Consider the following 17,196-nt stretch of genomic DNA (forward strand, 5'->3'; position numbering starts at 1 on the left):
AAAAAACAATAACGTTTTTACCACTTTACTAAAAAGTAAGTAGGTAGAGATGTTTATAATAAAATGTAGGTGGTATGAAGCTAAAATTGATCTAATTGAGCCTTAGTTGGGTGGTATCCAGCCGCCAAAGCACTTTTCTAGTTCTTCAGCGACAGCGAAGCACAGTCGGTCTTGGTACGGCGCCGCCACCACTTGAATACCGATGGGCAGTCCATTCTTGTCAATCCCACAAGGAACGTGAGTCGCGGGAAGTCCCAGCGAATTGAATATCATCAAATACGAAATTCCTGAAAACTTGAATATGAAAGTGCCATGAGTGAGCGCTGAGTTTGTAAACGTGGGGTACAGGAATACTCCATCGTGTCCCAGTTTCTCCTGCAAGTTTTGATTAAGCCCGAGAATTTGTCAGTCGACGTTTTTACCATAAAAAGTTGCTTCAAGTATTCGTTCTTCTTGATGTAGCCCGGATCGGAGAGGAAAGCCTTGTTGATCTGCTGGAACACATAGAACTGGAGCAGATTGAAAGTGTAGTTGGAGAGTCCGACGCAACTCTTGATCACTTCCAGCGCCAGATTTTGATCGTCCTGAAACGGAAGATTGACTCGTGGGGGGTGGAAGTAAAATTAACTTACAGCTTTCAGAGGGTTTGGGATGTCCTTGAGCGAGAAAAGAGTCGATCCTGCGATTTCGAAGCTGTTTTGAAGCTCGGAGAACTTGAAGTCGTTTACGATTTGGCAATTAGATCTGTTCCTTAAATGGTCGACGCTTTGCCTAACTGTAAGAGCAATTTCGTCTTGTACCTTTGGCAAAGCAAAGGAGTTGCCTTCGCTTTCCATGAAAAACACTTTCACCCGGCTCATGTCCACCTAAAAGTCGTACAATAAATTCAAATTCTCCTCTCCGTCTTGTCTTCCACCTTCTCCTCCAGTCTCAGTCCAAGCACGACGTCGTCGCTTGTCATCACCCTCATCATCAGCTTCAAGTCTCTGGAGTAGCGGGTCATGGGCCCGATCGCGAGAAAATCAGCGTAATTCACGTCGTCGCACGAAGGGTAGTGCCCCTTGATGGATATCACCCCTTCAAAATTCAACAAGTTGTAAATTGTAAGTTTGCAGCATTGTTGTGTCTATTTACTTGCGGTGGGTTTGTGGCCGAAGACACCATTGAACATCGCCGGTAGTCGGATCGAGCCGGCGATGTCTGAACCGACTCCGATTAGAGAAGCGCCCGCTCCCAACAGAGCCCCCTGAAATGTTTTCACTCATTCGTGTCCTCGAATTATTGAAACGTACTTCTCCACCGGATGATCCGCTGCTGGTTCGGGTGGTGTCGTAGGGGTTGTTCGTTCGACCAGTTATGAAGTTGTTGCTCTCCCAACTTAGGCATATCTCGGGGGTGTTGGACACCAGGAGGGCGACGGCGCCGCTCGCTTTTAGTTTCGCCACCACTTCGCTGTCGGTGGAGGCTTTGACGCCGGCCCGCGAGAGGGTACCCCCGCAGAGGCTCAGGCCTAGAACGGGGCAAAGTGAACGACACAATCTTTTTCTTAGTTCATTACCAGTTTCAATCGTACCAGACAAGATCAAAATCTGAATTTTTGTATAGAGTTTAATAAAAACTGGCCCCTACTTGCCAAATCAATAAAATTTGAACTTTTAATATGATTGTGATCACTGGAGAAACTCTGTTAAACACACTGAAACCTTATAATTTTCCAAAAGAAATCCTACACAAGAATTTCAAAAGAGGATTTTTTTTTGTTATATAAGTTATAAATTACATAGAACTAGATGCGGAAACTTGTGTTACTGTTCACTTTAGCATTAACATCGATCTAAAATAATAAATCATTGAATTCGGCCATATTATAAACTCAATCAAGTATCGGCAACGTGACAACGTTGCGTTCACAGACTGCTCGTACGAAAATACTTCAAATAAATTCCATAATATTCACTGTTCGTTTATTTTTATTTTCATTGCATTATTTTTCGTTTTCTATTACGCTGAAATGTTTATTTTTTTAATCTCCATCCATTTGTTCAAACACTTTCAACTTTTGTGGTCATGCAATGTTGTCACATCTACATCACGTAAATGTCAACTCGGAACAAATCATTTTTCATTTTCAATAATTTAATATTTGAAAATCAAATCATGAGTCATGATATAACCAAATGAAAATAAGAGTACTATGCCGTCCGTACTTTATTGTCATCATGATTACCGTCTTGATTATGAACGTTAATTTTTGGGTGGTAAATTTCAAAACTCAAAACTATTTTGTCATTTCTACTACACAGAACGTTTACCTCAGGTTATCCATGTACGATTGCTCATGTACGATTTTGTTCATTCATGTCGGATTTTTGGAATATCTGAGCTTCAAACAGTTTAAATTGATTGTCAAAATGACAAGAATCGAAAGTGGGGTTACGATTTCTAAAGGTTTATTTACACTTTACTTGAATATCAAGAAAGTGACGGCCAAAATGTTTTGCCCGCCATAGTATTGGGTGATTCAAAATGATTGTGGCCGAGTATGGCAACCACAGAATGGCAACTATGTACGAAAATTTATGTGGCAACTGTGTGGGTAGGGTAGAGTTGACATTTCTTTGACAGTTCATAGGCGTGCAATTTTGAAAGTTGTCAAATCAATGTGCAATGGAATTAAAAAAATCAAATGCACGCTTATGAAATGTCATACAAATATTAACTCTACCCCATTCACACAGTTGCCACGTACATTTTCGTACATAGTTGCCATACTTGGCCAAAATCATTTTGAATCACCCAATACATATTCTGTTCATAATACAGGGTGAGCAACAATAACTGTATCAGTTGGCAATAATAGTAGTTTATTTGACGTTTTGACAAGTTATGATATTTATCAAAATCCATTCACATAGGAGAAAATTCTCAAATTCTGACAGTGTCGAACAAACAAAAAATTTACATGAAATTTTCAAGACTGAATTGTACCTATTTCGGTTTATTTTATTGACACTATTGACAGCTGGTATGCATTTCATATTTAAACGTCTTGGTTTTTGTATTCTTTTATTAATAAAATGGTTTTCTCGTTGGAACATGACATAAAAGTCACCAATAATATAACACGGTATAATCACAAAAATGTACTATTCCGGACATGGAATCTTGGCCACAACTGACATTTAACTGACAAATATGTGTGAACTGGCCTTTATTGAATATAACCCAACTTTTGACTCGATAACGCCATTTCCCTGATTTTTTGTCACAAGAAAAACTTCAAAGTGATTTTTAATAATTGTCATTTATTAATGACACTAATGATTGGTTTACATCAAAAAAATGTTGGCCAAGATTCCGTGTCCGGAACAGTAGGTTCTATTGTTCTCTTTACTACGAAAAATCATATTGAAACAGAACAATTTATAAAATATTCTAAAATAACTGCTGTTGAGATCTTTCCTGAACGTTTCAACATCATTCGTTTGTCAAGTTTTGTCTCTTTAATTCTCTGAAATTTGTAGTTTCTTAGCTTAGTTGATGTGACATTCAAGGAGTAAATATTAAGCTAACTGACCATTTTACAGATATCACAACATTTACTTACCAAAAATACTTGAATAGCATCATAATAGGTGGTAGACCATCCGCTACAAGATCAACTTATTGTTTTTACTGAGAAAAAATTGACGGCAATTTCTTTACAGTCTCGTTATTGTGTGATTTCGAAAGAAGAATCTTTCTACAACATCAAAAGTAATTTCATCCACTGTTACCCGGACTTCTTTAATTGTAAAGTGTCGTTTGTTGTTAAAGGTCGCACAATGTCCTTTCGTGTCGATGCAACGTGCGTTTCACTGAATGCTATCAAAATTTGTATTTTTAGCAACTACTCAATTAAGAAACAAGAATTTGTTATTTATCGACTAGTCCCAACTTATAAAAAGTTACTCGTAACGTAAAAGTAAACTAAGTATTTGTGACGTATATTGTACCAAATTATTTGTCCCCACCGTGGACATTGCACACAAACACTCCTTTTTCATTTATTGCCGTCACCTCCAATTGTTACAACAATTTGTACTAAGTTCTCTGTTTTTTTCCCAAACTAGTTTTTTGATAAACACGAAGTCGTTTAATGATTTTAATTTGCTTGTTCACTTTAACATTTTACCATAATTCATTTTACGTTTGTGGTTTACTGACTTTACTGTTAGTTTTTTCCAACTCATATCAACGTGGGTACTTAATTTTTTCTTTAATTAAATTTTAATGGGCACAACCTTGGACTCAAATTGTACACCCGCTCCAACCTCTATTTCGTTGAATTATGCAAATTCTTAATTTTTTTAACAGTGAACTATGCATTTTTGGTTTCACGTCCTCGCATCCTAAAAGACTGCTCACCGTCATTGGGTTTTGTTATCTAGTTTTGACGTCATTAAACAATTCCACTGAATCTGAACTAGTCTTGTGGAATTTTCGGATTTTCCTGAATTCTGCATTAAACCTTTTCATAAAAAATTTCCGTACATGTCCCAGGAACCGCTTGTTAAAATGCAACAAGAAACAGATTTTAGTGAAGCGAAACCAATGAAGTAGGAAGCAGTCGTGTGACATCTTTTCAACTTTCGCTGCTTCTTGAAGAAAAACATTGCGTGTGTACGTTTTGCTAAGCGCCCACTTCAGGTTTCCGGTAATAACACATCAGTTCTGGTCGCTCCTCATTGATAACACGAAACAGGAAAACGTTGTTACGTTTGAAACAACAAACAATTAATGACGCAAGAAATGTCAAGCGAGATATGAAATGAATTGTTATTTAAGCATCATAAATTTTGATTTCCCTAACTTTCTTTTCATGGAAGCAACGGAAAAGAAAAGTACCAATCCGGTACCCTGCGAGCATTATTTCCAGGATTACGAGTAGATCAGACCTCGCAACGAATTCACGCTTTCGCTTTCATTAGCACAAATTTCAAGTCTCCGTGTAATGTTAATAACTTTCTAATCGTTTGTCCAAACTTGCAATATTTGCGACAAAATTGTCTTCGCTCCGATTCGATTTTTCCAAAGATTTTGCCATCACCGTGCACTAATTAATTACCACTTGATTGCATTACCTTCGAGCGAGCAACTTTCCTTAACTGTGAGCGGTACTCCTAACAAAGGTCTTGTTTTCTCCAACTCCTCTTCGCTTTCGAGAGATTCTCGTAAATAAGAGTCGATGTTGCGGGCGTCCTGCAAGGCGCTTTCGAATCTCTCCTCGACGATGGCGTTCAAGAACGGGTTCACTTCCTTGATGCGTCTGATGTACGCCGTGCAGACCTGCTCGCTGCTCACCTGAAGAAGGCGGAAGCCGGAGCCGGTTCGAGACGTTAATGAATTTTTTCGGAGGAAAATTGAAAGTTGGTCTCACCTCGCGCTTGCGGATTTTTGCCGCCAGCTCCGTCGCGCTTATCTTGAGCAGGCCGTCGCTGATCGTCGGGATGGTCTGCTTCTTTCTTCGGGATTTTAGCCACAAGATCGGCGTGATGAGGACGTACAGGACGTGCAGCAACAGGACCAAGAATCTCACCGCGAAATTCATGGCGGAGGAGAGTGTCGTCTAGTGGTTGGAATGTGGCGAAATAATCATCTGGAAAATTAAAGGATTGTGTTTTTGTATTGATTGATTATGCGATTGTTCGAAAGTGGTGTGGGAGAAACCGGGTGGTCACACTGTAAGATGCAACATATTTGAGTCAAGATCATTACCTCTCTCGCATTGACCATGAAACCGGTACCTTGGACTTGTAATTTTTGACGTTGCTAAAATTTATCAACGGCACCAGCAACACGTTTGAATCTTTGGCTTTCTGCGCCAACTTCTTTTATAGATTTCTCAAGGACGCCAATTGCTAATTTGACCAAATTAATTAAACATTTTTCAACTTGCAAAAAACTCAAACAACCACTGTAGCACTGCACAACATTTTCGTTTCTAGTACGTACAAAGATACTTAGCACTTACCGGTCTTGATAAGATTTATTTTTAAATCCACTCATTTCCACTTCCACTTATCAGATTTAACTTTGACACGGACCAAATCGAATCACAAGAAAAAAGTCGGGACGTAACTCCCACTTGGTCGAAGAAAGTGTGCGTCTCTGCGGCGTCTTGCACAAACTACACCATGGATATTTTCCCAACTAGCAACACTGTGGGTATTTTTTTTCAGTTCGGGTGAGTGGCGGCAAACGAGAGGGGATTTGTATTTTGTTTTTGTGGAGACAATAAAAATGTTGTCGAGATGAAAGGACCCTTGAAGTGATGCTGTACAGAACAATTGTTTGCATAACTCATAACTTACATTTTGTTAACTTAAAAGTTCGTCAAATGTCTTATCACTTATCAATGTTTGAAGTCTTATCTCGTTGGAAGTAACAATTTTGCAATTGGATGTTGCTCGACTCGATAAGTAAGTCCATGGTTACGAACAATTAATTTTGTGCGATCATTAAAACCGGCACGTGGCTTTTTAAATTTTACTGCATTTATTAAAACTTGTTGTTTTTTTATAAATGCACATTGATTACAATAACAAGGACGTGCTAGTTCTATTTAAAAATGGAAAAAGGTTGTTGCAAAAACTCGCTTAGGTAGTATTATTAATGGCCTTATAAAATGTATAAATGCATCTGTATGACGCTGTATTGCATATTAATTAGAATTTATACCCATCCCGCCTCTTCTTTTTAGCAACACTTTCTTGATTTTTACTATAATTTAATTGGCATTATTCCCCCGCAATAGATTTTTATTGTGTTGTGACATATGCAACACGCAACCCACCATACAAAACACTGACCGCAGAGAAAAATCATTCTTGCTGTATGGAATCCTTTGGTCGAGTTCTATCACGTAGATCACTTTTAGTTTGAATCGATTCACTCTGGAGATGATCTGAATGTTTTTAATTTTGGACCTGTCCAAATCAGCAAAGATTTCCACAGGAACTCGCTTATTGTTGAAGATACGGCAGTGGTTCTTGCACCGCTCGATTCCTCTTGTTCTCCTGATTGATTATCTCTAATTATTATCTGTATTGAATCTACATTTACCAAGTAGGTAATACAGTCTTAAATTTGACTCCGAGGTTTCCTTTTTTGGGCTGCCAGTCCACAAAATGGCGTCTGTAGGCGACACTTTTCATATTCGACAAAACATTTTTCGAGAACAAACACGTCGCCCCGCCACTCACGTATTTTGTTGAAATAATTTTAAATGTGCACAATTTAATATGGTGGCAGCTTTTGAATTTCAGTTGGTTACCGAAGTTGCCCAATGGTAACAGAAAATTGATACCACCTGATTTATACATATTTTGAAATTTTATTAATAATTTTTTCGGGTGTACCATTGGGGACAAATTACTTTGGTCGTCAAAGTCAGTTGACTGACATAAAGTTGTAAAGCAAGCATTAGGACGGTTAACCTTATTTTTTACTACTGTCAACCACTGTCACTGTCAAACTTATCATTGTAAAATGTTAAATACCGAAAAATGGACAACTGAAGGTTGTATATTCCTAGGAGGAAAAATTGAAAAGGTTTCCACAAGGCAATTTTACCCATGGACAATCCCCCAGAAACAAGGGAGATGATTCTAAATTTTTGAATGGTGGAAGGTGCCATATTTTTGACAAGAGAAAAGTCAATAATTTGAAATTGTCATCACTATTGACTTGACGTTAATGCTTGGTTTACATTAATTTGTTTTGAAGTGACAGAAGAATGACGACCAAAGTATTTTGTCCCCAATAGTAATACCACGAATACTTAAAAATTACCGATAATTTTCATGAAAGCTTGTTGTTAATAATTCCACGAATTCAATTCGAAGAACGAGTTGAATTATACAGCAAGCTTGAATGGAAATTACCCGGTTAATTTTTAAGCACAGGTGATATTTAGGGAGAATATTTCTCAAATAAAAATACAGAATACTTGGAACCAATACTGGTGTCTCAATTAAATGCTCTTTTCCGTGTTTTTGGGTATACTTCTAATGACATTTCTGTCAATTTCTGTGATACCTTCAAATCGATTCATGACGTCTAGAAACTTGGGTTTTCTTGACTTTGACATTTCTGCTGTAACAATGTCAGGGCAACGTGGAATTTCCAGTGTAATTTTTTGAATTTTCTTTTAATAATTCAGTACCTGTTGCATTGTTACAACAATGTAGAATGAAATAGGCTAATCAATAACATCATTAAAAGAATTTTTGTGTTAATTTGTTGGCAACACGGTACTTTATGAACGTCCTCTGTGCATTGTATTGCTATCAAATGTCAAACTGCGTTTTCAACAAATTTTCAAAGCGCGAAAGTAGTGAAATGGCGGATTGTAAGTTTGTGTTATTGCTACATCAATTTCTGTAATGATGTAATAATAAGTAGAGAATTTCAATTCTTGTCATTGTATAGTATTCAAGATGAGGAGTTCTGTAATTTATATTATCTTCTAAATTTAATTTAAATTATAAAATATATTTTTGTTTGTAAGTAAGATGTGTTTCCATGACATTATGAACTAAGGTATTAAAAAAATATATAAAAAATCATATATTGTGTAATTTATTTTGCTTTCAAGTCAACCGATTTCATCACATTTCATGATAATGATACCTAAAAGGATGTTATTGCTTCAAAATATCAAATTGTTTAGAACAGGCAATAGAAAACAAAAGGCAAAATTATTTTGTTTTATAAATCTGTTATTCTTTGTTTGTGTATTTCACATAGGATTTCTTGTTTCGTGGTTATCTCACTTTCTTTACTCCCCTATTATTTTTTTTTCTTTTTATTTTTTTATTTGAGGTTAAGTAGAATAGCTGTGGCTAGACTTCACCTCATCTTTGTACTATGTTTTTTTTTTCTTAATAAAGTCCTTATTAATGTTATTATTATTATAAAGGATATTTTTTGTCGAGAATTCAGCGAGCTTCTGAACCGGAGCCAAATTCGTTTAATTATGGCTAATTTTCATAATTTAAAAACTTGATTTTACCCAAACCCAAAAATTAAATTGTCCCGGACAATTTCACGCATGATAATGAGCCCGACAGAATTGAAGATGCAACCCACAATACACTTGCATACGAATACAAATATATTGTGGGTTGCATTTCAATTCCGTCATCACTCGGTGAAATATTTTGTATAGTATGTACAAACTTAAAAAACAGGCCGACATTTCTTGAAATTGTATCTTTTTTAATATACTCTAAAAACAGAGCAAAATCCTTAAAAATTTTATTTGTCCTGAAAATTTAAACTTTTTTTTAATATACCGTGAGTTTTTTATTTTACTGAACATAGGATTCATGGATCTGTAAGTTTGGTTGCCTATTTCAAATGAATTGACTTGTCCATTTTAAAACTGAACATAGCCATTTTACGTTGTATGTCAAGCGAAATAAAAAACGCAGTGTATGTAAGTACCTTAAAACCGGTAAAAAATAATTGAAAATAGAAATACACCCAGCGAATCGAAAAAATGTTCTTTTTTGCCGGCTGGGAAACCGCGTCTTCTGAACGATACCTACCTACTCCTCGTTTCTGCCAAGTAAATTGCGGCCTCGGTGCAGCTGCGCATCTTCACCTACAATAAATTTATACAGTAGCTGCCACAGTAACGCAGATTAAATAACAATTTAATAATGTACACAGTTAGAAAGTCACTTATTTCGCTCGAGTATTGTTGGTTGCATAGGCCGCACGTCAAACATCAATGTGCCAAATGTACAGTGTGAGCTTCTTTTCATTTCGTTTTTTTTCTTTTGTGGAGGTGTCTTTTCCGGTGTCCATTCCTTGTGCGCTCCAGACAGGATAATTGCCAATCGATCATCCCTTCGATAGACGGACGCCCCTGAATGTTTATTTCTGGCTGATTAATCAACGCGTAAAAGTGTTTAATTTGACCTAGTCTGGCTTATTTAATAAAAGTACGCCCACGCCGCTCCGACTAATTCACTCCCAAGGATTCGATATGTAGGTTAGTCGCTTTGTTCCCCTACGTAACACCATCCTGTGGGGGTAAAGCTAGTCGGAACGGCGGCACGTTTTGCACGTACATTTCTGTATTCCTGTTACCGTTGGCGCCGCGTCGATGTTGTCCCTGGGGAGCACGAGAGGTTAGCACGAGAGAGTCTGCGTCATGGCAACTCGGAAATATCCTGTGAGGATAAGTCCCTTCCACGCCAACAATATTGCTACTAGCAGCCGGGGAGAGGATAATGGAATTGGATAGGGAGCGAACTTTATTTTGCGGCGTCTTAAATAGAAACCGAGGTGTTTTTCCGACGAATATTCCACCGATTACGGCCCCTTGCAGCCCCATCACCCCGATTAATCACGATTTTACACCTGACACATTGACATTTCGGAATTTGACGCGACGACGGCGACACCTCTCATCACGGCCGCCTTCCAAATATTATTAACAATTATTATTTTTTGTTATTTCTTTCCAAAAGGTAATAAAAATCAATATTCAAATCAAATCGTTTTATTTAACTACTAACAGAATAAAAATAGCTTAGTGGACGTGTTGGTTGAAAACAAGTCTACTGATCAAAAATTGACGCGACAAGGGCGACACCTAGTTTTACGACGGTTTTTGAACACCTCTTCGATTTTTACCAACAGAATTATTGTTGTTTATCATTAAAATTAAAATTGTCACCTTAAATCTCTATTTTACTGATTTATTAGAAGCAACACATTTTTGTTAAAAAAAAAAAAAAATGAATTGTCAGAAGTGGGATTCGAACCCACGCCCACAGAAGTGGACTGCGACCTGAACGCAGCGCCTTAGACCGCTCGGCCATCCTGACTTATTCAAAAGTGAATCATAAGTAACAAATAGGGTGATTAAGTTTATCTTTATTTATTCCATTTTATTAATATAGTTTATAAAAAACATAATTTTTTAAGAAATTAATATATACATTTTTATCGAAAATACTGACTTTTATCAGACGTCTTCATAAATAAGAGGAATTTCGTAAATGAACCCTAAATAAACTAGGTAAAGGGAAGTGGGGATTGTTTAAATTAAAACAACGTCGAGAAAATCATATTATCTGGCTCGTGGTGAGTTTGATAAGCGCTTTGTCGAGCGGCCACCAGAACAGCGCTGCGATCGCCAGTCCAAAGCCCTCTTTACACCCTCAGGCCAGCCGAATGCCCTCACCAGCTGACCTTCCAAATAAAAATTCCAGTTTTTCTTGATTGTAACTCTTTTGTTTGTCGAATCTGCTACAAACATCGATCGATTTGTTTCTTCAAAATATTTAATTTTGCACGGTTGCGCCACAACCGCAGACTCCAAGCGAAGAACTGCCGCGGTATCTTGTGCGTTAGTCGATGAAGCAACGGTTGTTGCTAGCGACTTTTCGGCGCTGGAAGCGACATTGCAGCACGACTTTATTAGGTATTGCGCATTTGCGTTTTTTTTCATGGTAATTAATTCAACCTGAATTTAATTTTCTCCACGTTCCAACGGGCCCACTAATCGTATTTGCTTACTTGCGTCAACTGGAATGATCAATACAAGACCGTCCACGGACACAAAGAAAATTGTTGAAACTTAGAACAGGAGTTCAAGGTGTACCGACACGAGCCGGAGCCGCCAGTCAGTACCTACTGCTGGTACTGCAAACGAACTACCGCACTGGAGGTGCCTTGTGTCAAGGTTGTTGGACACATGAAGAAATAATAAACGAGGTGCAGCAGCAGAGTATGTCTTTCACTTTTCAAAAAATCAAAACGGTTTGGTGCGTGCAGCGTATTTTTCCACTCTTAATCATTTTATTTTGGTTTGAGTAAGGTGGAGTGTTTATTTAATTTCATAATTTCATCTATCAACAGTTTAAATGTGTGTCAGATTGTCTTATGAATATTATCTATAACTAATTCTCAAGTGTCCAAACAAACTGATAAATTTATCGCTCATTTTACAAATTGCGCATGACAAGTTGTACCGCATGGGTCTGTTTAAATCCATTCGTGTTTTTTCAATGCTTTCAAGCAGAAATATCCTCTTCGATCGTAAATTGTAAGTAGGAAAAATTAATTCTGTTTCTTTAATTGTTATAAAATTATCATCTAACAAGTTCATTAGATGACGTACAATAATTATATTGTTGTTGTTGTCTCTAGCAAGCATAATCAGCTTTTCGTTTGAATAAATAAAATTATACAAGGTTAAAAGTGTTGCTTTAATTTAATAAATAAATAAAATAAAAACATTTTTTCCAGATGCCTTACCCTACCACTTTGAAGGTAATCTTGTGGACCTTCAAGACATGTGTGGAGATATGTTACCTCCCCGTTCACATTATTAGGCTGTTCAAAAAATCCCAAAAGTGTCCTTCTATAGAAGACAAGTTGTTGCTGCTTTCTGCGTCAGAAGTGGCAGAACGCATCCGCAAGAAACAAGTAATTTTGTGTTGTGGTTCTTCTGGATTTTACATTTTGACTGTAGGTGACAAGCGTGTCTGTTGTTGGAGCCTACATCGCGAGAATAAACGAAGTGAACCCCCTAATAAACGCCGTGATTGAAGACAGATTCGAAGCAGCTCTTCAGGATGCAGAACGCGCCGACCAGTTGGTCAACAATTCGAAACTGAGTGAGGAGGAAATGAAGGAAAAGTACCCTCTATTGGGGGTGCCTGTAACAATCAAGGGGAGCATCGCCGTGGCAGGAATGATAAACAGCTCAGGGAGAAAAGATCGCAACGTAAAAGCAGAGAGCGACGCTGTTTGTGTCAAGTACGCCAAAGAAGCGGGAGCTGTGGTGCTGCTGACGTCGAACGTCCCAGAGCTGTGCATGAACTGGGAAACCAGGAACAAACGAGTCGGGAGGACGGCCAACCCCTACAACACGTGCAGGACTCCCGGGGGCTCTTCTGGGGGCGAAGTGCGTACGAAAAACCTCGGCGAAGCATTGACTGAAATTGGTTTCAGGCGAGCTTGATGGCGTCGGGGGCCTCGCTCATAGGGATCGGCTCCGACATCGCCGGATCCCTGCGGCTGCCGGCGCACTGTTGCGGCGTCTGGGGGCACAAGCCCAGTCCTCGTGTGGTCTCCTGCACGGGCCACTACCCCGACTGCAAGAACAGGGACGAGTGGGACAAAGTGTTCACGCTGGGGCCGATGGCGAGGTACGCCGCCGATCTGAAACTCCTCCTGAGCGTGATCGCCGAGCCTGGGTCCAAACCCGAGCTGAAACTGGGCGAAACGGTTCGTCGCATCATCTAGTCGACGTCTTTACTTCCAGCTGTGTTCCAGGTGGATGTGAAGAAGATCAAAGTGTACTACGTGGAAGACCCGCAGTGTTCCCTCGGCAATCGAGTCGACACTTGTGTGATCAACGCTCTTCACAGAGTTGTCGCTCATTTTGACCTAGTTTGTGATTGGCGCTGCGCAAAGGTAAAACACTAATCAGTGACGGTGAAGTATTGAGATGATCGGACGCAGGTCGAGATGTCTTTGATGAAGTACTGTGCCGAGTTGTCGTACATCAGACTGTTGGACGTCGACGACATCGAGAACTTGTTCGAAGGCAAGGGCGAAGGGTCGTACACAGAATTATTTCACTTTCTCGGAGGGCAATCCAACCACGAGTTGACTACGATCTTGTACGGAGTACTCAGACGCAACCTTCATCTAATCCCTCCCAAATCGATTAATAAAGTGTACAGATATTTAGACAAGTTGCGCAACGATCTTATCAAGATGTTAGGAAACGATGGAGTTTTTATAATGGCGACGAGTCCGTCTGAAGCATCGTGGCACGGTGACAGCATAAGGAAATTGTTTAACTGTGGATACCTTTCGATTTTTAACGCACTAGGTCTTCCAGTGACCAACTGTCCAATTGGAATGTCCAGAAATGGATTACCATTAGGGATTCAGGTGGGAATTTTATCAGCGGCGCAAAACAGACTGATGGACTTTTTCAGGTTGTGGCTTCACCCAATTTAGACAGACTAACTCTGAGTGTTGCCGAAGAAGTGGAGAGAGCTTTTGGTGGTTGGAACTTTAGCTAGTTGTTACCCAATTGTTGATGTCTAGAATCTAATTAATTGAAAATACGAAATATATTCATCCAGTCGATAAAAAATAAATAATACTTGTACATTTTAAATCTAAATGTAATATTTGTATGAAATTTAAATGAAACGATGTGGTTTAGTGGTTTTTAAATTTTTGACAAATGCGGTGTAGGCCACCAATTCATCGCACATGTTTGTGGGGTTGCCTAATTCAACACAATGTCATTTTAAGTATTTATGTGTTATTTATGCAATATAAAGTAATACTTCTTTGTATTAGGGGGACGTTTACACACCCGAAGGTAGCGAGTGTCGTAATTCCACGCGTAAACAGTGCTTTATACACTAGTTGCATGTATAATTTGTTGCTACATCATTGTCACTGCAAAATGAAATTATCATGTTTTAGTCGTCAACAGGTAATAGTAGTAAAATGGGGCCGATATGTTGTGTCACTTATCGCCTCGTTAAGTGTGTGAGAGCAGGTCCTCGCGCCCCTAGCACAAAGTCCTGGAAGCGGCGTTCTTCGTGTCCCACATCTATACTTTGATAAAACTGGCAAAACCAAAACAGATGCATCCCCCCAATTAGTCCCTGGTCTTATTTTCCGGGAGCGCGAGAGCCCCTTCACTTTTCGCCCCGTCCTATTCAGATTCGCAAAGCTCCTGTTCTGGGAAAGTGGTTTCGGGCAACGCCAGATGGTGTATAAAGCTCGACTGGAGTCCGGGATTCAGGATGGGGTGCGGGAGTTGAACTCGCAGCGATACATCACCTCTCCCCCACCTACATTCACTCTGCACTCACGGAAAATTGAGTTCGCCGTATTTATTACCGCAGCTATCTACTTTATATTATACGAAGATGTTACTGCCAACGAACGTTGCTTGCTTATTTGCCTACGCAGATGATAAATATTTCGACGTTCGACGAAAAGGAAAAATCTTTCCGGTGGTTCGGAGAGCGGAAACAAAAACGTAATTAGCGGGGGATTTAAAGCGCGAGGGAGGTCGAAGTGTTGCGAGGTGGTAGAACTTTTTTCAGGGAAATTGTCAAGGCGAGGTCAAACTGGGGATAGTTTCGAAGCCACAAGCACACTGTAAAATGGTAATAGCTGGAAAGGCGGTGCAAATTTATGGATTGGCACGTAGCATTGCTAAATGGTGGTGGGGTTGTCCTCTGTGTCGAGCTCCGCCTTCCAAAAGTCATATAGCTTGTTTGGAGTTGCTAATTTAAAGATAATGAAATCATGCTTATGGGGTTGAGCCAGTTGATAAGGTTGCTGCAGGATTTTTACATCAAGTGGAAAAACTTCATTTGGAAATTTTCAGAAGTGCCAACCACCACAGGGTGGTTCTAATTTTTACAAATAGTTTGACCTGCGCATCCACCATTTTTACACTTTTTTTTGACAGAAATCCTTATTGTTAGAAGATGAACCGCTGTAGCTTTTGATGAACTAAATTCTTCAGAAGATTCTCTCGATGACTACGTACAGTTTTTACATTACAAAAATCTTAACAATTACTGTTCTTAAAAAACAACTTATTTATTTTGACAGATCACATCTTCTAAGAAATTCACTCATTCTTGAAATCAGACATGGCGTATCCGCCATTTCCCCATTATTATTGTTACTATTATTTATTACGAACTGACGTTATAGACACGAGTGTTCTTTACCAGGTTAAATTCTTCAAAAAAGTCTAAATTGGGGTTTTTACAGCGTCAAAAATCAAATACGGTGTTTTAATCATTCTTATGGAAGATTGAAAATTGTGAAATAAGCAAAAGCTTGGTGGCAAGTGTTATAATAATTTCAGTTGATACCAGGGTATTTACTGTTCATCGAATGTCGCAAAAGACGTTGAAACCGGGGAAGTAATTTTATAACCTATCAACATTTTCGTGATTGTAAGTATTACGCATTCACGATCGTTGGCTATGATTTTTTCTTTTCATGTTGGACTAACTGACTCAGTGATGTAACGGATGCAATTTTTTTTCTGTCAGTGTCTGTTCGACATTTTCTTGTCACCGCATTACCAGATTTATTATTTTAATATTCGTAAGAAACTAAATGATTTATTAAGTGTGTAAAAATAATGTAAATCTCCGTCAAAGGAGCAATCAGAATTGACAAAATAATTTTATTACGATAAAAAATTTCTATTAAACGATTTAATTTAATTTAAAAAGGACAGACCAGATTTAAGAGATCCGGCAACAATGTACCTATTCAGAAAATATAACCCTAAACTGAAAACAACCTAACCTAACACAAAAAGTGTCAATTTCCTTTAGTTATCACAGAGGTATTGCCAACAAAATCACTAGATGGTCATAGCCAACTCGGTCCCAGAAAGGTCGTGAATGCCTTATATGTATACAGCTGGTTGCAAAAAAAACGGAAACTGTCAGAATAAAATTGACACATTTTTACAATTTTTGCATAGTGTGAAACCTTCTTATGAGAGATAGGTTAGAATTAACGTCAAAATTCAATGACACTGTTTTAAATTATTTAATAGGTATTGTCAAGTAGACAGTTAATTGACAAATAAACAAAATCAAATTTACATTAGGAAAATTTTCGTTTCCCGATTTTTTTGCAACCAGCTGTAAGTCGTTGTAAGCACAATTTAGTTGAAAAAATATTTGGTACACAAATAATTAAGATGTAAGAAGCATTTTTTGTTGTGATTTGGTGTTATTTAAATGATTCACAAAGTAAAACTTACGCAAAAACAATAAATACACAAACTTAACCTCACTTGTAAATGACAATTTTCGCGTCATTAATAGCATTTTACTCCACGGTCCACGAGGCAGTAATTGTAAAGCCTAAACACATCGTTCTATTAAAAAAAAAGAGTGCTAACCAAAAATGTTACTGTTTTTCTTAAATTCTGGAGGTTTAATTCGTTTTTCGATGAAACCTTTACTGTGACGTCACGATCAAAACCAATTGCTGCCTAAAGGCTTGGTGTTCTAGATGGCAATGACAGTGTCTTGGATTAGTTCGTAAATTTCAAGATGGCGCATCCACCATTTTTGCATTTAAAATTTGGTCGAGGAGACTCCACTCGTG

At 38.4% G+C, this 17,196-nt stretch overlaps 2 protein-coding genes and 1 non-coding gene across 7 annotated transcripts; 1 reads left to right on the forward strand and 2 right to left on the reverse strand.

The window, feature by feature from the left end:
• Positions 1 to 9: 9 nt before the first annotated feature.
• Positions 10 to 6,365, reverse strand: LOC138135403 (fatty-acid amide hydrolase 2-like). Of its 2 annotated transcripts, XM_069054127.1 has the most exons (10): positions 6,014 to 6,365; positions 5,758 to 5,900; positions 5,420 to 5,638; positions 5,124 to 5,343; positions 1,293 to 1,510; positions 1,135 to 1,246; positions 917 to 1,077; positions 633 to 866; positions 423 to 584; positions 10 to 375 (listed from the first exon to the last, which is right to left on the reverse strand). In XM_069054127.1, exons 3-10 carry the CDS (start codon positions 5,588 to 5,590, stop codon positions 103 to 105), a joined length of 1,551 nt encoding a protein of 516 aa, XP_068910228.1. In that variant the 5' UTR covers positions 5,591 to 5,638; positions 5,758 to 5,900; positions 6,014 to 6,365; the 3' UTR covers positions 10 to 102. The 2 variants fall into 2 exon arrangements, with proteins under 2 accessions (XP_068910228.1, XP_068910229.1); XM_069054128.1 differs by lacking the exon at positions 5,758 to 5,900.
• A 4,434-nt stretch (positions 6,366 to 10,799) lies between these two features.
• Positions 10,800 to 10,883, reverse strand: TRNAL-CAG (transfer RNA leucine (anticodon CAG)). Its single transcript has one exon. It is a non-coding gene; the product is annotated as a tRNA-Leu (tRNA).
• A 408-nt stretch (positions 10,884 to 11,291) lies between these two features.
• Positions 11,292 to 14,247, forward strand: LOC138135401 (fatty-acid amide hydrolase 2-B-like). Of its 4 annotated transcripts, none has more exons than XM_069054124.1 (7): positions 11,292 to 11,788; positions 12,310 to 12,489; positions 12,536 to 12,970; positions 13,018 to 13,293; positions 13,342 to 13,482; positions 13,531 to 13,968; positions 14,016 to 14,247. In XM_069054124.1, the coding sequence occupies exons 2-7, from the start codon at positions 12,310 to 12,312 to the stop codon at positions 14,100 to 14,102; spliced, it is 1,557 nt and encodes a 518-aa protein (XP_068910225.1). In that variant the 5' UTR covers positions 11,292 to 11,788; the 3' UTR covers positions 14,103 to 14,247. The 4 variants fall into 4 exon arrangements, with proteins under 4 accessions (XP_068910225.1, XP_068910226.1, XP_068910224.1 ...); XM_069054125.1 differs by lacking the exon at positions 11,292 to 11,788 and adding an exon at positions 11,808 to 11,825; XM_069054123.1 differs by lacking the exon at positions 11,292 to 11,788 and adding an exon at positions 11,832 to 12,106.
• The last annotated feature ends 2,949 nt before the right edge of the window (positions 14,248 to 17,196 follow it).

The sequence above is a fragment of the Tenebrio molitor genome, chromosome 7 (genome assembly GCF_963966145.1).
Source record: "Tenebrio molitor chromosome 7, icTenMoli1.1, whole genome shotgun sequence".
Classification (NCBI taxonomy): Eukaryota; Metazoa; Arthropoda; class Insecta; order Coleoptera; family Tenebrionidae; genus Tenebrio; species Tenebrio molitor.

Excerpts from the sequence above, each read along its gene's own strand:
- LOC138135403 (XM_069054128.1), bottom strand. The coding sequence starts at position 5,590 with ATGAATTTCGCGGTGAGATTCTTGGTCCTGTTGCTGCACGTCCTGTAC. Across the intron at positions 1,247-1,292 it reads GCGGATCATCCGGTGGAGAA|GGGGCTCTGTTGGGAGCGGG; the intron begins GTACGTTTCAAT and ends AAAACATTTCAG. Across the intron at positions 1,078-1,134 it reads CGGCCACAAACCCACCGCAA|GGGTGATATCCATCAAGGGG; the intron begins GTAAATAGACAC and ends TGAATTTTGAAG.
- LOC138135401 (XM_069054124.1), top strand. The coding sequence starts at position 12,310 with ATGCCTTACCCTACCACTTTGAAGGTAATCTTGTGGACCTTCAAGACA. Across the intron at positions 12,971-13,017 it reads GGGGCTCTTCTGGGGGCGAA|GCGAGCTTGATGGCGTCGGG; the intron begins GTGCGTACGAAA and ends AATTGGTTTCAG. Across the intron at positions 13,969-14,015 it reads GATTACCATTAGGGATTCAG|GTTGTGGCTTCACCCAATTT; the intron begins GTGGGAATTTTA and ends GGACTTTTTCAG.